Below are 24,283 nucleotides of genomic sequence, written 5' to 3' on the forward strand. Positions count from 1 at the left end.
CAGCTACTGTTTTATATACGGTATTAAAATGCCCACACAAAAAAAAAAGGATAAATCTTAACATGTACATCCACCCACTGAAAAAGCACTTTGCAGGCTTACATTTACTGATAACGTGGCTACATTCCATCACTATACCCCAAATTAGTTGGAACATTTAATTTCTTCAAAACAATTTGTAATTTTAGCAGAGCATCCCCTGATTAGTTAATTACAGATACATGAGTAAACTTGGAGCTTGGATTTTTTTAAGCTATAAAAATCCTAAAAATCCTTAGTTTTCATCTCTTCTTGCCTCGATGATTAGTATTATTTCTAAGGCTTCCCCCATTCCTAAATCCCAACCAAGGGCGGCTCCAGGCACCAGCGCATCAAGCACATGCCTAGGGCGGCAAGCCGCAGGAGGAGACAATTTGGCGGTGGGTACGCCGAAGGCGCGGGACTGCCTGACTGCCGTGCTTGGGGCGGCAAAATACATAGAGCCGCCCCGATCCCAACAATTGCAAAATGCTGGGGCTCCCCTTCTGATAAATACAAAACAACATAACCATATCACTACCTCATTTAACCAACCTCCTCTGGTTCTCTACTCAGTTCAGATTCCAGTTCAAAATTGCCATCCTTGTTTTAAAACCCTCCATAGACTTGCTCCAGAACAACTCATTGACCCCCTACCCCTCTCCCTGCTCTTCTCCTCATTCTCTCTCTCTCTCTCTCTCTCTCTCTCTCGTGTAAACACAAACCTCCTCTCTGTCCCTTCACTCACCCTCACCACTGTTGATCTGAGAATCTTTTCTGCAGCTGTTGGTTATCTGGGAAAGCCTTTCATCTCTTTGCCTTATCAAACTATGCATTTTCAGATCCCACTGGAAAAACACATCTTTTTGTCCCTGGATAACACCCTGTTAATGCTACTCTCCTTCTAGTATCTATTTAAAACTTTATGCGTGTTTTATTTTAACTCTGCAGACTATCTGAAGTTTGTATGAAGGATGTAGCCAAGTTGTGTGGTACTGTGTTGTACATCCTTTAACCCAATGGTTCTCCAGCTCTTTCATTCTTTGGACCACTTCATCAAAGAAAGATCCTCTCATGGACCAGCCTTCCTTAGTTCTCAAATTGTTTTGTTCTTCAACCTCTATGTGACTGACAAAACACAGTTTGTGAATCACTTGTGTAACTCATAGCAGCATCAATTATTGTCTCTGCAGATCATGCTCTGCATTCCTGACTGCTATGGCCTAAGTTAATGCAAGACAAGCAAATGATTACAGGAAACAATGTATTTGCTTTGTTTTTCCTGAACATGAAGCAGCCACTTGCAGATGCAAGTTCCTCAGTTTTAGTTGTTATTCAATTGCACTCAGGGAATCTCTTTTTAAAGTTTTTGTTCTGTGAAGCTGACTGAGAATATTCTAAATTGGAGCCATATCACTTAGTTGTAATTGGTCACATACATCACATGGAATTGTTTCTTTAATGTAACAGAGGAGCAATTTCTGAGGTGAATACTGATATTCACTTTCTGTCCATATTCATGCCAGTGAACTGGATTCCTCAAATATTTGTGGAAAGTGAATTCTAAAGGGGCACAAACACTCTTGATGGAAGTGCTTTTACTAAAGCATGTGCCTAATTTTAAAGTATGTGATTAGTCTCATTAGACACATGTTTCAGTACCTTGCTGAATCAGGGTCTAAGACTAGAGACTACCACTGAAATGTTAAAAGAGGAGATGAAGAGCTTTACGTACAAAGATGTGAGTTTATCTTACGGCAGCCAATACCAAACATTAATACAGGTACAGTGGAAGTGATGCATTCCTCCAACTGCGTTAGTGTCTCATGTCATCATGTTTTGCATGAAAAACACAGAACCCTGACCTGACTTCAAGTCTTAGGACCTGAGCTCGCAAACACTTATTAGAGCACATAGTGTGTTTACTATTGAACTACTCCGAGTAGTCAGCACTATACCAGATAGTGTTTGCAGGACTGGGCCCAACAGTAGTAAGTTAAAGAGCTCCTTAAATATTTTTATATGTATTTGAAAACATGTTGTTAAACACACAAATATATTTACTACCCTAAATTATCCTTAAGCATTTTGTGTATGTATCCCTAAATTCCTACAAAAAGAAGAACAGGAGTACTTGTGGCACCTTAGAGACTAACAAATTTATTAGAGCATAAGCTTTCGTGGACTACAGCCCACTTCTTCGGATGCAAATAGAATGGAACAGATACATTCTGCGGATACAGACTAACACGGCTGCTACTCTGAAACCTAAATTCCTACAGTAAGAACATAAGAACGGCCATCCTGGGTCAAACCAAAGGTCCATCTAGTCCAGTATCCTGTCTTCTGACAGTGGCCAATGCCAGGTGCCCCAGAGGGAATTTACAGAACAGGTAATCACCAAGTGATTCATTCCCTGTCGCCCATTCCCAGCTTCTGGCAAATAGAGGCCAGGCACACCATTCCTGTCCATCCTGACTAATAGCCATTGGTGGACCTATTCTCCATGAACTTATCTAGTTCTTTTTTAAATCCTGGTATAGTCTTGGTTTTCACAACATCCTCTAGCAAGGAGTTCCACAGGTTGACTGTGCGTTGTGTAAAAAAATACTTCCTTTTGTTTGTTTTAAACGTGCTGCCTATTAATTTCATTTGGTGACCCCTAGTTCTTGGTTAACCCCTAGTGTTATGAGAAGGACTAAATTACACCTCCTTATTTATTTCTCCACACCAGTCATGATTTTATAGACCTCTATCATATCCCCCCTTAGTCGTCTCTTTTCCAAGCTGAAAAGTCCTAGTCTTATTAATCTCACCTCATATGGCAGCCATTCCATACCCCTAATCATTTTTGATGCCCTTTTCTGAACCTTTTCCAATTCCAATATATCTTTTTTGAGATGGTGCGACCACATCTGCACGCAGTATTCAAGATGTAGGCATATCATGGATTTATATAGAGGCAATCTGATATTTTCTGTCTTATCTATCCCTTTCTTAATGATTCCCAACATTCTGTTTGCTTTTTTGATTGCTGCTGCACTTTGAGTGGATGTTTACAGAGAACTGTCCACAGTGACTCCAAGATCTCTTTCTTGAGTGGTGACAGCCAATTTAGACCCCATCATTTTGCATGTATAGTTGGGATTATGTTTCCAATGTGCATTACTTTGCATTTATCAACATTGAATTTCATCTGCCGTTTTGTTGCCCAGTCACCCAGTTTGGAGAGATTATTTTAAGCATTTTCTTGTATTGAGCATAAAGAAAATTCACCCACTTACAGATCAGTTTGAGAGGGGACAGGTGCACAATTCATATCAGTATGCTTCCACCCCCACACCCCAAATGCTCTATTCATCAGCCCTCTGTCAACTTCCGGAGTGATACAGCCACAAGGAGTCACTTGCATTTCTAGAGATGGATCTCCGATCTGCCGCCTCCTCAGGAGCATAACAACACCAGGCAAGGAACCCGATACTCTAGTCTTATCTCACTGGTGTAATTCATCCCACGCTGTATCTCTTACTAGAGCAAACCCCATGTAACTCTATGGACACACACAATCAAGTAGGTAAAGTGCAATCCTCCTACCGCTTCCTGAAGCGGTCCATCTCTGACCAGGGCTTGCAGACTCTCACACTCTTGCTGATGCCGGTGCCTTTCTTTCTCCAGCTCACTGATACTCCTCTGTGATGCACCCAGTTTCGCTTTCACTTCTGCAAGCTGTAAAATGATCACACACACTCACAACAGGGGGTGATTGAGGCAGAGGACACTGAGTGGTGCGGTATGCCCCAGGCTCCTTCAAAACCTTTCTGCTCTCAGTACGCAGCTAGGCACAGAGAAGGAGCCAAAACTGTTTGTACCTAAATAAGATTTCCCCTCCTCCGACCGCCGCCTTTCCAGGTCTCTCTCTAATGAAACATTTTAAGTACTTTGGCCCTGGGTCAGATCCTCAGCTATTGTAAATCCAATTAGCTCCAATGATTTAGCTGCCAATTTACATCAGTTAAGAAGCAGCCCCTCTACAGATTTCCCATTTTTAATGCTCTTTTTTCTTCCCCATCATGGGCTCCTTCTGCAAAAATGCACCTCATAATCCAACTGGGGGCAAAATGATCATGCACTGATGGAGACAAGTCATTTGTATTCTCTCTGTGTATAAGCAATTCAGAAAAGAACAGTGTGGTCTATTAATAGAGCTAATGGGGGGGGGGGCAGGAAATCAACATTTTGTCTTTGGTAGAAAACAAAAATAAATGGGAATTTCTTTTTCCTATAAGGCAGTTAGAGGCAGACACTGATGGAAATTATGATTATTTACTTAAAAGAAGAAACCACTCAGGCAGCCGAGTTTGCTAGCCAACTAATTATGGTGTTTTCAAAATAAATGTCTGTGGCATAATACCGCAGTATGTGAAAGGAGGGAGGAGGAGACTACCACTTGTAACAAAATTCTTAATAAAAGAAAAGTAACAGTATTTATTTAAAATAAAAGAACAAGAGCTCCTTATACCGTATAGCCTCTCATGTGGTAAAATCCACCCAGGTATTAGAGCTAGTGGAGCAATCTTCAGCTTCCCCTACCATGTATACCAAAAAGGGGATCTCCATGCTGATCATTCATAAACCAACCTAGAAGGTAGCATAAGGGATGGCTCAGGGGCATTTGATCTGTGGCTGTGCAGATGCAGTGCCTTTGGCACACACTGCACACCTGCAGATTAATTCTCAGGGAAGCATGGCTTAAAGTGGGCTCAGTTTTCATGATCTTCTGGAGGACCCTTGTTTTGATGATCACAACAATCCTCACAGGACTTCAAAGACCACTTTGAACCTTAGCTCCAGTAACGGATTGCCAGAAAACCCATATGCACATTACTTGCTATTTTATGTTCAAACTCTCAATTTTTCCTTTACGTGGGAGGTGGGGGTGGACATAGAACCCGCTAATGTTTTTATGTTATTTTTCAAATTATACCTGTAGTCTAGTTTGTATTTAAGAATGGGGCTGCTGTCAGCTGGTGGCACTTTTAGAGCCCAATAGAAACAATCAAACCTACCTTTTTTTCATAGTGCTGTTTCATACTTCTAAATTGTTGATCCCATTGCTTGTTCACCTCCAGCAGCTGCAATTATCAAGCAGTAATTCTCAGTGAGCATCACTTGCCTGAAGTGCATTATTACATAGTTTAAACTGAAGCTAATAAAGGTGTTCAGCATCTCCTCATCATCTATGGCCAATTTACATTCAAGAAGAGAAAGACCAAAGGCTGCCAACCTTTGTGGCATGTCTTTCCTTTCTTTGATATTTGCATTCCAGAATACAGTCAAGGTGGAGATTTAGGCCTGGTCTACACTGGAGGGTGTGTGGGGGGGTCGATCTAATACGTGAATAACGTAGCTGAAGTCAATGTACTTAGATCTACTTACCGTGGTGTCTTCACTGCAGTAAGTCGACGGCTGATGCTCTCCCGTCGACTCCGCCTGCACCTCTCGCCCTGGTGGATTACCGGAGTCGACGGGAGAGCGCTCGGCGGTCTATTTATCACGTCTAGACACGATAAATCAACCGCCCACTAGATTGATCTCTGCCCGTCGATCCAGTGGGTAATGTAGACAAGCCCGTAAACTGAGGCTTTCCTCATCCGTGACATTTACATCACTCTGATATGCAGTAAATTGCAGGTGACTCATGTTTAACACAGTAGTAATGCAAATAAACTACCACTCCCAATTTCTTTTTGAAGTTACATACACTTTTTTCCTTGTTTAAAGTTCATTATATCTTGCCAGGTATATGTGATAGGTATAGTTTTAGATGTTGCAAACCCCACTTGCCTTACTCATATGAAAGTGCCATTGAGTTCAGCAAGACTACTTCCATATATAAAGTGAACAGGGATTGGCGTTTATCATAATAGAGTCCTACCAAATTCATGGTCCATTTTGGTCAATTTTACGGTCCTAGGATTTAAAAAATTGTAACTTTCATGATTTCAGATATTAAATCTGAAATTTCACAATGTTGTAATTGTAGGGGTCCTGACCCAAAAGGATCTTAGGAGGGTGTTGCAAGATTATTGTAGGGAGGTTGCAGTATTGCCACCCTTATTTCTGCGCTGCTGGTGGTGGCAGCGCTGCCTTCAGAGCTGGGCAGCCGGAGAGCGCTAGTGCCAATAGCAAGGCAGAAGTAAGGATGGCATGGTATGGGCTTGCCACCCTTACTTCTGCACTGCTACCTTCAGAGCTGGGCCCTCAGCAGCAGCTGCCACCCTCCAACTGCCCAGCTCTGAAGGCAGCAGTGCAGAAGTAAGGGTGGCAATACTGCAACCACCCCTAAAATAACCTTGCAACCCTCTTTTGGATTGGGACCCCCAGTTTGAGAAACACTGGTCTCCCCTGAGAAGTCTGAATAGTATAGGGTAAAAGTACACAAAAGACCATATTTCAAGGGGGAAACCAGATTTCACGGTCCGTGATGTTTTTTTTCCACAGCCGTGAATTTGGTAGAGCCCTAATCATACACGTAACTGGCACATAAAAAGTTAGCAGTGAACCAATACAAATGGTTTACACTCCTCAAATTTGCCCCCTGGAAGCATCCTGAGATCCAGCACATGGATCACTGTTTAGGATGGTCACAAAAAGAAACATTCCCAGTTTGCTAGGAGTCAGACACCCAATAAGCAATTTGTTGCTGCTCAACATTATCCCTTGGCATTACTATGAGCGTTAATAAAGTTTGCACTAATGTCTTATAAATCCCTACTCGGGGTTCAAGAAATCATTAACCTTCAGCTTGGCTACGCCACCTTATATCAGCACATTATTAGTGTGTTTTCAGCCCCAATTCTGCAAACATGTATGTTCTTGCTTAACTTTATGTATGTAAAACATGCCAATGGCTTTAGTCACATGCATAAAGTTAAGTATATGCATAAGTGTTTGAAGGATTGGGACCTTATTTCATGACAAACTGTGAGGCAAGAATATTTTGGTTCCAGAATGTAGGACTAGCATTCCACAAGAAAATCATGGCCCTGATTCTGCCACTGACTGAAGAGGAACTGCTAGAGAAGTAAATATTAATCAGTGTGAGCAACAGTAACAATTTGAGCCCTATGATTTCCTGCTCTGGAAAACCAAAAATTATAATTTCACAATAGTATAATCAGTTACCTCTTCTCTCTGTCTTTCCAGTATTCTGATCTGTTGCTCAAGGGTATCTGTTGGTATCTTCTTCTTTTTTGTCAGTAACGTACACTTTCAAAGGAGAGAAAAAAACAATATTTAAAATAAATCCTTCTAAATAATACCCCCAAATTCAGTATTATCCTATAGAGCACTTATCTACCTTACATGTCAATTATATTAATGTTTATAAAGCAATTTGAAGAGGGAAATTTCTATTTAAGTGCTAGATTTACACTACTGTCCTTTAAATCTCCCTGGCAAGGCAAAAAGGCCTTAAATTGAACAAAAATGTAATTTACACTCACTTGCTTACTCTGTGGTGGAAATGAGAATTGTGGCCAACTGAAGTCAATGGAGCTATGCCAATATAAACCAACTGAGATTTTAGCCCATTGTGTATCATATTGTGTTACGGGGCAATTCTTTAAAAAAGCAGTTTGCAAAAGCCAGCAAAGGTCTAATGATTTTCTTCAGCTTTCTACATTCATATTTTGCTTTTTATTTTAAAGATACTGTGTATTAAAGTATTGTTTGCCTGCCTCACAACTAATAAAGGTGCTGTGCTTCATACACTTACCACTAGGCATGCTAGCAGGCATGAATAGTCCCATTCATTCATGGGCATTAGTACAGTAAGCATTATTCCCAGCAGTAAGTGTTTGCAGGAGTGGGCCCATAATTAGATCCATAATGGGTTCAAAATATACTTCAGAGGTCATTTGTAGCACCTATGGTTTCAGGCAAATCCTCATTTTTATATTATTAGCCCAATAGATCATAATTTCCAAGAAGCTATCACAGGTTCTCATAACAAACCATGATGCACACTAGCTGCATGTAGAAACAGAATTGTAATTGGAATAAATATACATAACACAGAAAAGCACATTGGCCATGTCAAATGCTTGGTCATTGAAAGTGTTGTTTTTAATTCCTCCCCCACCAAATATCCATTCAGTAGTCTGGTTTTCAGACCAAAACTGCACTGTCAATTAGAGGTCTGCTAGGACCGAATTTTAAAGCCTGATCTGTATCCGACTAGACCACAGCCAACCTGAACTCAAGTCCAAGCATGTCAAGTTGTTTTCATTCCTTACCCAATCCCGACACTTGTAGTCAGACCCTATCAGGTTCCAGTCGGATTGCAAGGGTCTAGCTGCTGGCCCAGATTCCATTTTCTTTACCTTGTTTCCTCTGCGGAGCTGCCAGGACTAATTACCCCCCAATCCTGCTCACCCTTCTGTGACCCAATCCCTTGCTGCTCCTCCTCAACCTGTGTCAGTGCCACTGCCTCATCCTTGGAGCGTGGCCTAGGGGGAGCTTCCCACTCCCCATGCCCGTGATCTATCTCTGGCTGCCTCCTGCCCATGGAGTCGACCGACTGATGGTGGAGTTTCCCACTCCAGCCAGCTGCTGTGAGCCTACTGCATGCGCTGCTGAGCTGGCACAGCTTGTCAGCCCAGGCAAGTTAAGCACAGCCTAATACAGAATTCTCAACATCTACCAAATACATTTTGCATATTCTTTTTATTCAATTGATAAATATATACAGCTTTAAGGACAAATTGTGATTAGTTTTAAATGTCACAGCTCACACTTTCCAGTAGAGAAATACAATGCTAGTAAATTCAAAGAATGCTTCGGTGCCTGTGGCTCAAATCTTGGTATAGCTAACAGTGCCTCAAGAAGCTGCCTTGTTACCATGGCAATTGGCCATGCCACGGATCAGCTTCTTAAAGAAAAAAATTAAAGATTAAAAAGTTTCTAAAAGATCTATAGCATTCCAGTATCACCTTCGTACATTAAAACAGAATACATTCATTCTGACAAGACTATTTTACCACACAAGCCTATAATGATCCATCCACAAAGTGATAGCTCTAAATGTCTAATTAGTTTGCACATTTCCATTAATTAAACAACATGCCACTGATACTGCTCCCCATCAGAAATGCTCACTTACCTGTAACTGGTCTGCTGAAGTTTCCGAGCCATTCATGCCTGTCTGTGGCAGTTGAAAGAGGCTTTGGATGTCTGTTTTACTGCAGGTCTTTAAAAGAAGGCAAGCAAATAAAATATGTACTTTAACCAGGTGGGGTTGTCCAAAGGGGGGGAAGAAAAAAGTTCTATTAAAACACGTGTCTCAAAAACTTCACAGATAATGTTCCCAACTAGTTGTGCGCGTGTGGAAGCAACACGGAGTAAGATATAGGTGATGGAACTCTGATTTAAACCTTTTTTGCCTTCTATACAGGGGCTTCCCAGAATGTCTCAAGCATGCTGTCTGTGACTAATGTATGAGACAGGATAGGGCTTTGTTTAGTGTGGTATGTAAATTGCAATCCCTTCCTTTACTGGTTGATTCTCCCCTGGGTGAGGAACTGACAAAGATAAGGGAAGGAAAAATAAACTTTCAATAAATAGCTCTAGGGACATGGCTTTCTTTTCCCCAGTACCAGAGATGTCTGTTTACAATTGGAATCAAGCCCTTTGGCTTGCCTGAATATAAACATTTTCTGACGTGACATTAAGACACCCTGTATTTCCTTATAAGAGAGAAATTGGTGAGTCACTTAATGGAGAATACCAATAATGCCTGTAAAAACTATGGGGAAGAAAACAGCCAGCAAAAAGAACAATAAGTACAGTGAAATATACATGCAGCATTTCATGCTTTTACAGCCTGAGGGTGAATTTTTCCCCCTTGAAATAGTTCTATAATTGTGCAAAGACACAGAGCTACAACACGCTGTTTTTCTTATTGTCTTTAAGGACCTAATCCTTCCAGTTCTTGTCATTTATCAGATTGTCTCAATATGGATTTAGATGCCCAATTTAAGGTACACAAGTTTAATCATTTTAGTCTTAACTTCTATGTCTTAGTTTCCCATCCACAAATGGGGATAACTATACATAACTAACCTCACAAACGAGACACATAATTAAATGTTTCTATGGCATTTTGATTTTTTTAGATGGAAAGCACTAGACAAATACAAAGTACTATTTTTTTTTCTTCTAAAAATTCTGAATAATGATGGTGTTGGAGGTAAAATTTAAAAGAAAAAAACCCTTTTTCCTTTTTGTGGGAAGATGATAGGTTTTTCTCAGGGAAAGGAACAAACGTAATCATATGAAAATTGATTTAAGATAACATGGTTCCTTGTAAAAACCTTCAACTAAAGAAAGAATTACTCTAACTATAGACATTTGGTGAAACACTGGACTTTTTACAGCCAAGCGCCAGACATCTGCTTGGTAATTTATGATGAAACAATTTCTGTATTGTAGAATGTCAAGCTCCATTTGAGTGAAATGGAACTTCCCACAAAAAATAACTGCACTTCAGTTACAATCCAGTCATCAGGATTAAACTTTATATTGCCTGGAATATGTCTCAAGGGCTTTTTTTTCCCCCTCTAATTTTTCTTGGCACATGTTGAACCATGTACAAGATTCTGCATGCTAACCAAAGTTTCTTGACTAAAATCTTCACTAATAAAATGACTTTCTGAGAAACAGCAAAACAATTTTTCCTGAAATCTTGGTTTGTTTCCTTGTCTTGTCCAGTTGAGGGTCAGTTTTCCAACTTTGTTAAAGTGGTCAGGGATCCAATAGGGTACAACCAAGGCATTAGGAAAAAGGTTTTATTTTGATAAGGACATTTTGGATTGTATACAAAATTTATTCTGACCACCAAATAAAATAAATAAATATTTAAAGGTTTATAGAAATGACAAGAATGACAAAAAGGACTTTGTAAAGGGAGGAGAAGTGAAAGTATAGTTTTTTGCCTAAAATTCAAGTCAGTGAGTAATTCTCTTAAAGCTACAGAGCATACACTATACTGATCACAATTTTGGAATAATTTTGTCTCAGGATTATGTTGTTGTTTATATCATGGAGCTTTAGACATCTGGTTATGACCAATGAGCAGAATATTTCAAGGGGCCTGAGAGCACTTTGAAGCAGAAGGTACTTGAAATATTGACTCGATCAAAGGCTAACATTAGGATGACCTCCTTCATTCTGAGCCATTTTTACTTAATCTTTTGGGCAAATATCAGTTTTTAGGATTACAATTACAACTTTTTGGTGATGCTGTAAGTGAAGAACTAATTTAGCCTCCTGACTCTGTGTTGTACCTTGAGACCTCACCTATGTTCAAGTGTGAAAATCAGATTGTTCCTAAACTAGCATCCCAAGATATTAGTACATTATTTGTTCCACCAGCCACAGCACTGCGCCCCCTTTAGGTCAATTTCTAATTTTAACTACAACAGAACCTTAGTAGAGATTACAGTAGTTAAGGCAGAAAATTACTAGGTTATGGATTTGGCCCTCAGGCTACAAAGGAAGGGGTGGATTTTTGAGATGTTGTGGAGGAAGAAGAAATAGGATTCAGCCACAGACTAAATGAGGAGAAGAGAGAGGAGGCAAAGATGATTCCCAGCTTGCTCAAATCCTGATCAGTTTACTCACATAAGTAGTCCCATTGAAATCAACAGTATTACTTCTGTGAATAAAGCTAGCAGGATTTGGCCTTGTATTGTCAGTAATACCAGGGAAATTGGAAAACCACACAAAATTGGCAATATGTGCCACTGTTTTTGACATTTCTGCAGATATATCACTGGAAGTTACAGGATTGCAGTATGCATAAATGCAGTTGGTTTTCCACGAAAATATTTCACACCAGTTTGAAGTTGGACAGAAGACAGCAATGATTTAACTGTGAGATTCCTGTGGTGGTGAAAAGGAAACAGGTCTCAAAATGAAGAGGACATGTATCAGATGATCAGGTAAATCACAGACTTTGTACCTCTGTGGCTTCTTTTAGCTGAGGGTCTCAAAGCTCTTTACAAAAGTGGGTAATATCCCCTCTTTATACATAGAGCAACAGAGTGATTGAATGTCTAAGGTCACACAATATATTAGTGAATAAATCACATGTCCATAGACCTGCCTGTTTATCATTCATAAATAGTTAGAAGGCATCAGAATGGCATTGATGCATTAATTATGATGGCTTCCTGTAGAAAGGAAGTAATAGTTTTCCTGATGGAAAAGTTTTTTTAAAAAGAGTCAAGAAACAGATCTCTTGATGAAAGAGGGGGACAAGGAGTACGGAGAGGGGAGAGTGTCCCACCAGAGCTAGGTGGGAAACTGTTTTCCTGCCTCATGAATGTTGTTACAATCCCAAATCAAGACAAAAGGTCAAAATCTCAAATTTTCGCAAACCAAAAAAGGGAATAAAATATTTATTTTGAACTAATCAAACATTTTGGCTTTTTTTTTCATCATTTTGTGAGTCTTTCAGTCTAGTTAGCTTAAGTTTCAAAACAAGTAGTCATTTAACTGGAATTTTTCTTCCACCTAGCTCTAGTCTCCCTACACACAAATAACTGGGAAAGTCCCTTAATAAAATCATCTTATCGTCTCTCAATGTGCCTTCTCCTGTTATAGACTATAAGCTCATGGAAATAAGGGCTGTCTTTCTTTGTTATATAATGCTAAGCACACTGGTAGTGCATGTTAATAGTGAGAATGCAATTGGAAAATCCCCAACTCCAGTTCCATGCTTGTGTTTTAGCTCACTGTGTTAATGCTATTAGCACTGAAATGAACTCAGCTAGGAAATGAAATTAACATGCTGGAATTCATACAATTGTTACCATAATTTCGCTCAAACCAGTTTCCAAGAAAGTTGGGTTAACTTTAGGATGCTGACTAAGCCCCTAGTGTTTAATATATTTGTGTCAATCTCATTTTGGAGGATTTTAATTAGGGCTTTGGGGAGACTTCTAGGGTACACTGTACTGTAGGTGTGTTATCTCATAGCTGGAAGAAGCTGCTGCAGTGAGTTTCAACTGACCCTACCTCTTCTCCCCATGCTCAGAACAGCACTCTGCAGATATGCCCCACCCCCTCTTCTGCTAAAACTGGTCAAAATCTTTCAGATTTCAACTTTTAATGAAATATTTTTGTGCAATATTAAGTATTTCAAATTTGTGAAAAATGCTTGTGAAGTTCTTTTCTTTAAAAAAAAAACAAAAAAAATTATTTTAATTTAAACCAGTTTTATATTCTGTCAGTTCTTCAGGCTGGGAACCAGCAGGGCAGGTGGCACACAGTGTGTCAAGCAGACAGGCCAGGGCAAGCAGGAACTGGCATAAAGTGCAGAGTGGCATCATGTAAAGTTAGCCACCAACTGTCTCAGTCAAAGGATAGAGATTTCCAAGGTGGCTCTGAGGTAAGTCTGCAGTGGGGGGAGGGAAGAGTTTTTGTGGGAGGAAGGAATAGATAAATAGATATGAGCTGCATGAAATTCCATCATCAGGTAATGACAAGCATGACAGTTCTTTGAGGTAATGTTAATCTCTGACCTAAAATAAAGCAGGCCTCATGGGGTAGGGATAGGAGGTCTAGCCACATTTGGCAGATCACAGAGGTAGGAAAGTGTGACCGAATGAATCTCTGCTTTCACACTCTACACACCATTGTAACAATCTTTGTACAAAATATGCCTTGTGAGGTATCATTTAAAAACTAATAACTCACTGGTGAGTCTGGAACTTCTTTCACCACCAGACTCCTTCACTCCAACCTCACAGCAGGAATTTACTTTAGGAGTAAACCGCAGGAAAATGAATTTCAAAGGGTGACTGAACTATAAAAGTGAAGAGCAAAAAGACCCCAAGTTATGTCTCCCTATCCATTTCTTGCTCTTTCACCTACGAAGACAAAAGAGACAAGCCCATTTGACTTTAGGAGAGATTCTGACCTGAAATTTGCTCAGACCTGTTGCTGGGAGCAACCAAGAATTTTATCTTGAACCAAGTCTAGCTTGTTAAGTTTTAGTCCTAGGAAGCATTTTATCTTTATTTCTCTTGTAACCATTTCTGACTTTAATGCCCTATACTTGTACTCACTTAAAACCTCTTTGTAGTTAAACAAACTTGTTTTATTCTGTAATCAAAACTAATCCAGTGTTGTCAACTGTGTGGGTAACTCCATTTAGGGTGTCAAACTGTTGTATATTGGTCCCCTGAGAGGCACAATGTACCTAATATGTCTGAATTGTCCAGGAGAGGGCTGGACAGTGCAGAACACACATTTTGGGGAGAGAGGGGAAATTGAGACTGGGACCATATTTGGGTCACCTTGCAAGTGGTAACCAAAGCTTCTGGAAGTCAGTGTGTGGCTGGTGTTTGCTGACAGACTGCTGGGGTGAGAAATGCTGGCCCAGAGCTGTGGCTACACAGAGACACTAAGTACATGTGTGTGACCTGCCTGCTTGCAGGCTATTTATGAGCAATCCAGGTGGGAGCTACAGCAGCAAAGCATTGTGAGGCATCTGAGGTTACAGGGCAAGGGTGACACAGCCCCTCGCTGGTCTGGATTAAACCCCAGAATGTCACAGAAGGGTCTTATTAAAGAGAGAGGAAGAAGTCTGGAGGAAGGTGAGCCTCAGAGTGGAAGAGGAGAGAATGAGATAGGAGCAGTGTTTACTTAATTCAGAGCCCTCAGCATTAGTATTGTTATTCTGAGGGTTATTGCCATATACACATAAGGCTATTTTAGCAGCTGAAGGGCTAAAACTGCGATCTTGTTAAATATGGCAACTTAAATTCATAATTAAACAAAAACCTGAAGAAAGGCTCTAGAATAATGTTTCTGTGCATTGTTTCCCAATATCAGTTTTTGTAAATTTCATAGTAATAATCAGATAAAATATTTGACTAATATTGCCATTATTTATTAAATAATTATTCTTCTGTTTTGTTCTAGTATTCAGCCAGCTCGGCTATCAAAGAAGAACATTCAAAGAGGGATCTCTGTACCAAGACTCATAATGCAGTCAGTGTCATAACACACAGGACAGACCACACCAAGCATTTCCTTTCACTTTCTTGACTTTAAATTTCACTCTCCACTCCAGGGGTTTTACCAAGAGATGACAGCGTAGTAACCATTTTGGGCACTAGTCCCTCTCTAGCTCTCATAGCCCTGGACCTTTGGTGGATAATGCTAATGCATCCTCAGCACATGGGGACACAATGAGCAACCCTGAGTCCATTCTTCAAGGAATTCTCCATCATTACACTTGTATCTTGCCTCCTTTACCAAAACCCAGCACAAAAAACACACACAGACACCCCAACTCTTTCCTGCCTATCTGGATGCTGATAAATTTGTCTCTAAACATTTTTTTTGCTAAGGTAGCAAAAGTAATGCTGAGCACAGGTAAATTGCTGTCTAACTTGCATGGGATCTCACATCTTGATTTTATTTCTCTTTTTCTTTAAATGGACAAATATGTGCAATGGAAGGCTCTGCATTATTGGATGCACTTGTATAAATCACCAGAAAAATATACATCAGGGAACAATCTTGCACTGGGAGGATGCAGACTTGATGACCTTACTGGACTTCACCACTAACTTCTGTGATTCACACAAACACACACACCCATATCAAAGTCTACAGTGAATATATGTGTTTTATATTCTCTTGAAATATCTATTTAAATAAAGACATACTGTCTTCAAAATGGCTCCAGTGCTCCTATCAGTTTGTAGGACATGCCCCCCAAATATTCCTTTTCTTCATTCATCTCAGCCCTACTTTTCATTATTTCATTTTTAGTGCACCCCTTCCTTCTAGTTCCAGCATATTTTCAGACCTGCCCTTGCCATGCATGTGCCCTCTTTCATCCAATGAGAGCAGCAGAAGGACCCCTTTTTGCTATTTAGGCTGCAATTCCTAGTATTGGATTCTGACATGCAATTGTGGCACTAAACCAACATTGACTGTGATTAGGCTTGGAAGGATTTGATTTTATTGGTAAATGTAGGTAAGTGATTCCATTGTACACACAAACTGATGAAAAAAATATTTCCATTGATGATAATAAAAGTTTACAGGTAGGCTAAGAAAGAAAAATACTACTTGGGAACTTATTAGAGTTTGATTTGAGGATATGTATTGGTATATTTTGGCACAAGAAGTTGGCAAGTTATATTTTAATGATTATAAAGCTTTAACTTTTTGAATCTCAACATCTACTGTCAAATTGTCGTCTGATCCCCCAACCCATTGTGTGCTGCCCCATAATTTTCCTTAACTGCCAACATTTTAAATTGATAACTATTTTTAAAAATTGTTTACAACCTATAATTTCACATGTGAAAATGTAAAATCAATATCTTCAAAATTCTTAAAATAAACATTGATATCTGTCAATGATATTTCTGCCAGACCTAAATATAATTTAATTTCTCTGTTCATTTTAACACAATTGTGGCAGCAATGGGAAACTGACCAGAAAAAACTCCATGTGGAATCAGTCCTGACTTAAGTAGAGCTTTCTAATTTAAGTGAAGACTTCCTTCTCAGGTTGAGTCACAACATAAGCACCAAGAGCATTTACTGTCTTTTTGGAGCACTGGCAGACTTTGGATATTTCTTTTCAGGAAATTTGCTAAAGGAGTTCCCCGCTGGGTCATTATTGTTTTACATACACACACACACATATATATATATATATATATATATATATATATATTACACACACACACACACAAAGTATACTGTCTTTGTTTGACACAAACCATTTTGTCGCTTCTCTCCCGCGAGAACATTTTTAATATTCAGCTGCAGTGCTACCTTTTAAAAGACTGCCCCAAAGTATGAAAAGGTGTATTAAAAGATAGTATAGTGAATAATCCTGCACTAGGAGGGAGATAGCTTAGTTTACTTAATATTGTAGGTCTTTTTCATTTCTAATTTCTAAGATTCGCAGTTACCATTTATGATATCTCATTCCTAAAGTTAAGATTTTGTTATGGTTATTTTTAGTAAATGTCCCTGACAGGTCACGGGCAATAAACAAAAATTCACAGAAGCCTGTAACCTGTCTGGGACGTTTACTAAAAAAAAAAAAAAAAAAAAAAAAGACAAAATGAGGTTGATGGGGGGGGGGGGCGATGAGAGCCTGAGCTCTGCCGCAGGAAAGGGGGAGCAGGGAGGTCCAGCACCTGCTGCCCACGGTAGCTGAGAGCTGCAGGGCTCCCCGTGCCACGGCTCAGAGCTCCAGGGTCCCTGGGCCCCCACCAACTGACAGCTCCAGCCCTGCTGCCCCAGGGGCTGAAGCAGAAAATGTCACAAAGGTCTCTGGAAGTCACAAACTCTGTAATGAAATCTTAGACTTACTCATTACCAAGATCTACTCTAGTATGCCTTATTCCTTTCCTTCCCCACTTTTCATCTTCTTTGTTCCCTATATACCCTCATGTGTGTCTAGATGGTATAAAATCATTCTTTTCTTTCATGAGTTTCCATATTAAAATTATAAAAGTTACAGTAACTTCAGACATTTATAGTGTTTTTGGATGTCTTGTTTTTTTGGTGCCCAACTCAAGACATCTTAAATGGTTTGATTTTTAGAAAATGCTAAGCATCCTTCCTTTGAAAGACAGGCCCCTTTATGTATAGTAAATTGGGTACTCAGAAATTAAGGTACTCAGTCACTAGCGACTTTTGGAAATCTTGGCCATTATATCTTCCTTAATTCTAATGAAACTAAAGACTTTTTAAATGCTCAGCTGGATAACAATCTTTTTGATGATGCAGATAACAGGTAAAATATAGAATCACTTCATTCTATGACTCTTAACTTCGCTGGTGTTTGCAATTAGATTGCCTTTATAGACTTATACTATTCAGTGGCAGGACTGTATAAGCCATATTTGCTATAAGATTATTTAGGCTAAGAATTTGCTGATTTGTGTGTAGCATGTGTGTATGTATGTGCGCACACGCATCTCTCTGTCTCTCTCGGACCATCCCTAAGACTCTCCGAAGACTTTCCCCACCCAAACACTTTGAATAGGATTTTATAATATGAATGTTTTTCTCCAACTGTTATTGTACTGGTAGGGCTTGTTATAACCTTCATTTAAAAGATCATTTAAAAATAATGAAAAGGTGATGATAGCAAGAGACATTTGGGGTACAGAGTGGCAGCTATTCCCAGTTCCCAGGCTGGTGCAGTGAAATACTGAACAGCAAGATAATTACAGCTGGGAAATACAGCCAGTCTTTAAACAGGAAAGAGAGTGTGTTATTTCCTGTCTACATTTGATCTTTGTGCATACAAGCTTCACCCAGACAGAAAAATGTGTCAGAAGGGGATTTTCCTGAAAAAAATGAGTATGTCAAACACACCTTTTTGACATATGTATTAATGTTCTAGAAACTCGCAATATGCTTGTATGTACATGTGTTCAGATGAAAGTATGTTCCTCAGTACTTGGACCATAGCAGCTTAGGCAATGAATAAAATGATTCTGCTTCGAGATTTCCTTCTATTGTTCTTTGTTGACTTCAGCAGGACTAATCGTGAGCAAAGTTGCTCACGTGCCTAAGTGTTTACAAACTGTGGCCCTCAGGACCTAAATACCTACTTCATGAATCTACAGTTAAACTGGAATAAAAGAGAGCAAGGATGCACTAGAAAGAAACACTAAGAAGAAAAATGTAGGAATGAGGAAAATCAAGGATACCGTGAAACTTAGTGTGTCTATATCACACTGTACCCACTGATGAATCATAATCTTCTTGTAATTATATCCAGTGTCAGAACTGCTATGATCCACTTGCTCAGGAATATATTTTCATGTACAGAACAGTTATTGTAACTTTTGATCTATATGTCTAACTATTGATAGTCCATGAACCAAGTGTTTTCCTTTCTTTTTGCTGGCATGTTAATAATATTTTCAAGTTGTTATTTGTCCCTTCCTATTTGGTCCTATTCTTCCCTATATGGAAAAGTTGCCCTCTACTTGTATGTAAAATATAAATGAATCAGATTTCATATGAATGCCATGGATATGAAAAATTTAAAATACCCTGTATATAAAAAATTATTTAATGTGGAAAATATATCATTTTGACAAATATTTGGCCTAGTTTGTTATAATAGGAATATTTAATAATTTTTTATGTAATTTTGGGGAACAGAGGCTGTACTAGCGGTTCTAGCAGGGGACTGGGATTTAGGAGATCTGGGTTCTATTTACTGTTTTGACTTCCTGCATCACTTCAGACAAGTGATTTGTGCCTCAGTTTCCTCCTCTATAAAATAGGGGATACCTCTCCAGGGACATATTGAGGATTATGATAATTTTCTGAGATTGTGTCAGACTCAAAGGTGGTATGTAGGGGAGAGCATGTTAGATTCATTTAGACTTTTTATACACACTGAAACAATGGGGAAGGAAGTCTTAACTAGAGTACTTCAGTATATGAAACTTACACTAATTAGGCTTCTGACACTTTTGAAGAATAAAGTGAGTCTGAGTTGAGACGGTTGAAAAGCTTGATTAAATTTGAAACCACTTTTATAATATGTTTCCCATTTTTTGTCAGTGAAAATTATTTGGCCAGCTCTAGTCAAAGGGAAAAGTTTCCATTTCAGTAAATGGAAAGGAGTCTGAGCTAGGGCAAGAGGTCTAATTCACACCACCTGACACTTCTGAGTTTGGCCCTTTGTATGTATAGATGAAATGTGTATATAGTTCACTTGTGCAATTCAAATACAAGGACTCAACCCTTTCCATTTGCCCATATATGGGCTGATCACATGGTCAGATCGAAATAAATTCTTACCAAATTGGGTAAGTCCCTTGCATCCATTTCATGCATTTCTTGTGCCTTCAAACTCTCTGTGAAGCCAGTTAGGCACTATGTTCTTCTCACACAACATGGTGAAGATTAAAAATGAGACTTTCCATGAAGGGCCACTATGGTTTAATACCAAGATGGCCCAGGACTGTGGGTAACAGAGCATGATGACATTCCATAATTTAAAACTATAATACATGCAGTGATCAGGGCATGAAGTTGATGCTTGGAGTCCAGTCTGTTCACTCTGCATATCCAGGTTCCCTCTCTCGAATGGCCTCTTTTAGCCCTTACATGTTCTTTAATTTATGAAGAACTTAGCTTACATAAAGAAAAAAAGGGAAGGAAGCAAAGGGAATTTGTTTACATACAATTTCAGAAACACAGTCTTACTAGAGCCTTGGGGTTAGAATAGGTCAGTTTGCTGTTGGTGAGTGTGAGTGGCCAACTCTCATGATTTTGTCATTGGTCTCATGATTATGACTGTTTTTCTTAAAGCCCCTGGAGTCAAATGGATATGTGATGATTTCAGCCTTCATTCTTACCTTTTCTTTAAGTTTCTAGCCCTTGTGGCTGTGGAGAAAGCTTCAAAATGTAACCCCAGTGCACTCTAAAAGCTCAAAAAGCAGAAGGCAAATAAAAAGAATAGCAAATCTATTACAGGCGAGTCTCATCTTACGCTGGGGTTCCATTCCGCGGTTATCGTGTAAAGCGAAAACCGCGTATAGTCAAAATTACATTGAGTTGAATGGCGGGCGGAATCGCCCGCACTACAAGTACAGTATTAAAATTGTTGGTTTTCCTCTTTTTTTTGTTTTTGCCGACCACATAAAGCTGAAATTGCGCCTGTTAAATGTGCGTAAGAGGCGAAAGACCTGTATTTTTACATAACCTCATGATTTTTGGTGTCTAACAGGATTTTTGAACCTTTTGGGTTGGCAATACTGCTACCTCAAACATCGTAAAAATCTGACAAACATTCACGTGATTTACTATCTGTGCCTGACTTTTCTGAAAGGATGTACAAAGCCACAAAGGAAGCGTAAGATAGTTTATACCTCTTCCTCTATCCCCAAGTAAAAGATTTCCCCTCAATCCAGCTTCTGAGTCTACACAAACTGACATTCATGACTGTTTTCTTTACTATTGTAAATCATTTACATCTGAAGAGTATTCTTTAGCATAGCAAGAAATCATATCCTGCATATTCAACTTATACAACCCAACACACTCATTTTAAGCCACCTACACTGAAAATTGTTGGACTTTATCACAGCTGGCACTAACTGTAAATCCAAGTAAATAGTTGGCCAAATAAAAGAACCACTCTTTTTAAAAACAATCTTAAAACCACACACTTTTTTACACTTGAAACACTGTACCGCCCTCTCAACTGTATGAAAAACCCTCACATACATCCAAAGGGCAAGTAACTAGAATATGTGCAAGTGCATACAAAGAGAGGTAAAATACTACAGATCTGCATAGTTCAAGTGAAACACTGAACTATATAACAAAGGAGGGGGAGCAAACCCTCTCTCTGTTCTCTTCCCTAGGAATTTTTGTCTACACTCCCAACTTCCTGCTGAAAAAAAGATCACATCTAGTGGCTGACTGAAACAATCATCAACTTTTGTTTTGCTGATGTGTATTAAGTGAGAAGTTTAATGCTTCTTGCTTTTGTGGTCCTGGTGCTGCTTTTGTTTCACCACTTTTGGGAGGGTAGAGGAGGGAGAGATTTTTGTGGATTTCAATGGTAATGTGAAATCCATCTAGGTTTTTTCCCTTTTGTGATGATTCTGATCCCATTGTTCTAATTGTGACATTTTCCCTTAATCTTATTGTAGGCAGCAAGTAGGGCTGGGTAGAAAACAAGAATTCCTTGAAAAATATCCAAGGTTTTGACATGTGTGTTCAGTCTGCATCAGAATGAAAACGAGACTATTTGAATATTTTTACAAAGAGAGCGAGAGATCCACCTTAAAATAGTCAATACCCCCTGTGATTAGGGCACTCACCTGAGATATGGGAGACCCAGGTTCAAGTTCTTGCTCTGCCTGAGTCAGAGAAGAGCTTTAATCCTGGCTCTCCCACATTCCCCAGTGTCATAATCACTGGGATACTGATGGTCTATTCTGGGGCCTCTTCCTCTCCCACCTGGAAATTCCATCCTGGATCTGAAATTTTTTCCCAGCGAAGCTTTCGTCAAAACAGATGCATTTCCATACACGCACACAAAAAAAGCTTACTTTGAGATGTGTGGTCCTTATGTGCACTCCATGCATGGGTACACGGGCACATCATGTGTAGGAGAATGGAAAAATCTTTCAAGTAGTGTCCACTGGTCCATGCCTGTGCCATGAAGCCTGTCGTGCTCAGCACCAGGGTATATGGAGAGGTGCAGACTGTTTTCTACCACAAATAGTGTCATGATCCATGGCAGAGGGGAAGGAGGGCAGGGAGAGGAATGCAGATAGGGATCACACATCTCAGGACCTGGTAAGGAGGTAAGTAAACTCCATTTCCTCTTCAAGTGCTGGTCCCCATGTGTATTCCACATGGGGATGACTGGTAAACAGTAGTCAAAGAAGAGAGTGGTATGAGGAAGCAGGAAGTATTAATGTTGTTCAAAGGCTGTGTCTGCAGAAGAGGCTTAGATTAAAGCATAATGCTTCATGAAGGTGTGGATGGAACTCTAGGTTGACGCCTTACAAATATCCCGCACAGGTACTTCTTGGAGAGATGCTTACTGAGGTTGCCTGTGTTCCAGTGGATGGGCCCTCATCCTATCCAGGGAGGGTTATGTGGTAACTGACAGCAGCCAGGAATCCTCTTGGAGAGGATCTGTGTAGATATTGCTTAACCCAAGGTTCATTCTGCTATAGCAACAGATAGTGTAGACATTTTTCTAATTGGTTTCATTCTTTGAGGGGAGAACACCAAAGCTCCTCTGATGTCAAGAGAGCAAAGCCTCTGCTTCTCACTAGAGGCATGATGTTTTGGAAAGAATACCAGTATGTGAATTGATTGATCTATGTGGAACTCAAAAATTACCTTGGGAATGAATTTTGGGTGGAAGCAAAGGGTTACCTTTTCTTTTTGAAAAGTAGCATATATGGCAGATTGGCCATAAGTGCCCTCAGCTTGCTCAACCTCCTGACCAATGTGATGGTGACCTTCATAGACAGGTGGGACATTGAGCACATGGTCAGATGTTCAAAGGGTGGCCTGATAAGTATTGACAGTGCAAGGTTGAGGTTCCATTGAGGTGTTGGTTTCACTACTGATGGGAAGGTACTAGTGAGACCCTTCAGGAATTTGGTTATTATTGGGTGTGTAAAAATAGAATAGCTCTCTACCCAAGGGTGGAAGACAGTGATTGCTACTAGGTGGATCTGCAGTGAGCTAATAGAGAAGCCCAACATGTTCTGGTATTCCTGTTTTTCTAAACTATCAGCTGTCTCTGGGGATAACTGGTTTTGTCTGCCCAGGTGTGGAACTTTCGAAGAAGTTTCAGTTTCAACAAATGGGAATTTTCTGACAAAAAAACATTTCACTGAAAAATTCCTGAGCAGCTGTAGCAGCAAGTCATTCTGGAGGTGATGGTTTACTTGTGAAATACCTATAAATTGATTCATCATAGTAACATCTTCTTTCATTTTCCTGGTAATTCCTTGTAACATATTTAGAGTTGTGCTTTTCAGCCACATCCTTTTGCTTGTGATGATGTCATAAAGGAAGGGAAGTGGGTCTCCACTTCGTTCCCTTCAGGAATGAATAGTTTAACTGTCTCTCTCCCCAGCCTGGGTGCACTATCTTGTTTCTCCTTCCTTTCCCCATTGCAGGAAATAAGAATTTCCTCTCCTTCTCTCACTACCAGGTGGAGAGTAGCTTGGCATTCAGGGGAAAGGGACGTCTAAACCACCACTTTTTCTTCTTCAGACCCTCATTCCCACTCCACCAACTTCCCCTCCCATTCATGCAAGGGGCCTTATTTTTGTTTCTCTTCTTCCCCTTTAACCGTTGAACCGTTGAACACAATGGGTCTAGAGATGTTCGTATGTGTTCATAAGGTCACAGCCGTGCATCTTTAGATATCATTATCCAAAAGGTCCAACTGGCCAATCAGAATGCTGCTTTGGACAATAAGACTATGTCTACGCAGAGATAAAGGGGAGCTGCTGCAGCTGGCCTGGGTCAAATGGCATAAGCTGCAGGGCTAAAAATTGTGTAGACATTCTGGCTTGGGCTGGAGCCCGAGTTCTGTGACCTTCCACTCTCACAGAGGCCCAGAGCTCGGGCTCCAGTCCAAGACCAGACATCTACACAGCAATTTTTCAGATCTGGAGATTGAGCCCCATGAGCCTGAATCAGC

The 24,283-nt window shown here is 39.9% G+C and overlaps 1 protein-coding gene across 3 annotated transcripts in view; it reads right to left on the reverse strand.

The window, feature by feature from the left end:
• TNIP3 (TNFAIP3 interacting protein 3) overlaps nucleotides 1-24,283 on the reverse strand; it is a 119,711-nt gene that overhangs the window by 30,953 nt on the left and 64,475 nt on the right. For all 3 annotated transcript variants that reach the window (XM_065596307.1, XM_065596306.1, XM_005290283.4), the window contains 4 exons: nucleotides 9,182-9,268; nucleotides 7,204-7,287; nucleotides 5,085-5,150; nucleotides 3,613-3,744 (listed from right to left, as the gene is read on the reverse strand). In XM_065596307.1, coding sequence (XP_065452379.1) covers nucleotides 3,613-3,744; nucleotides 5,085-5,150; nucleotides 7,204-7,287; nucleotides 9,182-9,268 — 369 coding nt within the window. The remainder of the gene's footprint in view (nucleotides 1-3,612; nucleotides 3,745-5,084; nucleotides 5,151-7,203; nucleotides 7,288-9,181; nucleotides 9,269-24,283) is intronic.

The sequence above is a fragment of the Chrysemys picta genome, chromosome 5, assembly GCF_011386835.1.
Source record: "Chrysemys picta bellii isolate R12L10 chromosome 5, ASM1138683v2, whole genome shotgun sequence".
NCBI lineage: Eukaryota > Metazoa > Chordata > Testudines > Emydidae > Chrysemys > Chrysemys picta.